At 56.4% G+C, this 663-nt stretch overlaps 1 protein-coding gene across 1 annotated transcript in view; it reads left to right on the plus strand.

Annotated features, from left to right (window-relative positions):
• Nucleotides 1-58: 58 nt before the first annotated feature.
• LOC121354646 (MAP/microtubule affinity-regulating kinase 4-like) overlaps nucleotides 59-663 on the plus strand; it is a gene marked incomplete at both ends in the record, with an annotated part of 1,573 nt that continues 968 nt past the window's right edge. The window contains one exon of the mRNA XM_041469396.1: nucleotides 59-115. Coding sequence (XP_041325330.1) covers nucleotides 59-115 — 57 coding nt within the window. The remainder of the gene's footprint in view (nucleotides 116-663) is intronic.

Below are 663 nucleotides of genomic sequence, written 5' to 3' on the forward strand. Positions count from 1 at the left end.
GGGGAGGGGTTGGGGACACTCTGGGGACGCTCGGTGACAGTGGCACCGCTGTCCCCAGATCGTCTCGGCCGTGCACTACTGCCACCAGAAGAACATCGTGCACAGGGACCTCAAGGTGGGACAGGGGGGGACACCATGGGGGGTGGGGTCCTCGTGTCCCTGTCACTGTGTCCATCTGTGTCACTGTGTCTGTCCTGGTGTCACTGTGTCCATCTGTGTCACTGTGTCCATCCTGGTGTCACTGTGTCCATCTCTGTGTCACTGTGTCCATCTCTGTGTCCCTGTGTCTGTCCTGGTGTCACTGTGTCCATCCTGGTGTCACTGTGTCCTGGTGTCACTGTGTCCGTCCCGGTGTCACTGTGTCCATCTGTGTCACTGTGTCCGTCCTGGTGTCACTGTGTCCATCTGTGTCACTGTGTCCATCTGTGTCACTGTGTCCATCTGTGTCACTGTGTCCATCTGTGTCACTGTGTCCATCTGTGTCACTGTGTCCATCTGTGTCACTGTGTCCATCTGTGTCACTGTGTCCATCTGTGTCACTGTGTCCATCTGTGTCACTGTGTCCATCCCGGTGTCACTGTGTCCATCTCTGTGTCACTGTGTCCAGCCTGGTGTCACTGTGTCCATCTGTGTCACTGTGTCCTGGTGTCACTGTGTCCATCT

Source organism: Pyrgilauda ruficollis, unplaced genomic scaffold, assembly GCF_017590135.1.
Source record: "Pyrgilauda ruficollis isolate IOZ18807 unplaced genomic scaffold, ASM1759013v1 scaffold2313, whole genome shotgun sequence".
NCBI classification, from domain to species: domain Eukaryota; kingdom Metazoa; phylum Chordata; class Aves; order Passeriformes; family Passeridae; genus Pyrgilauda; species Pyrgilauda ruficollis.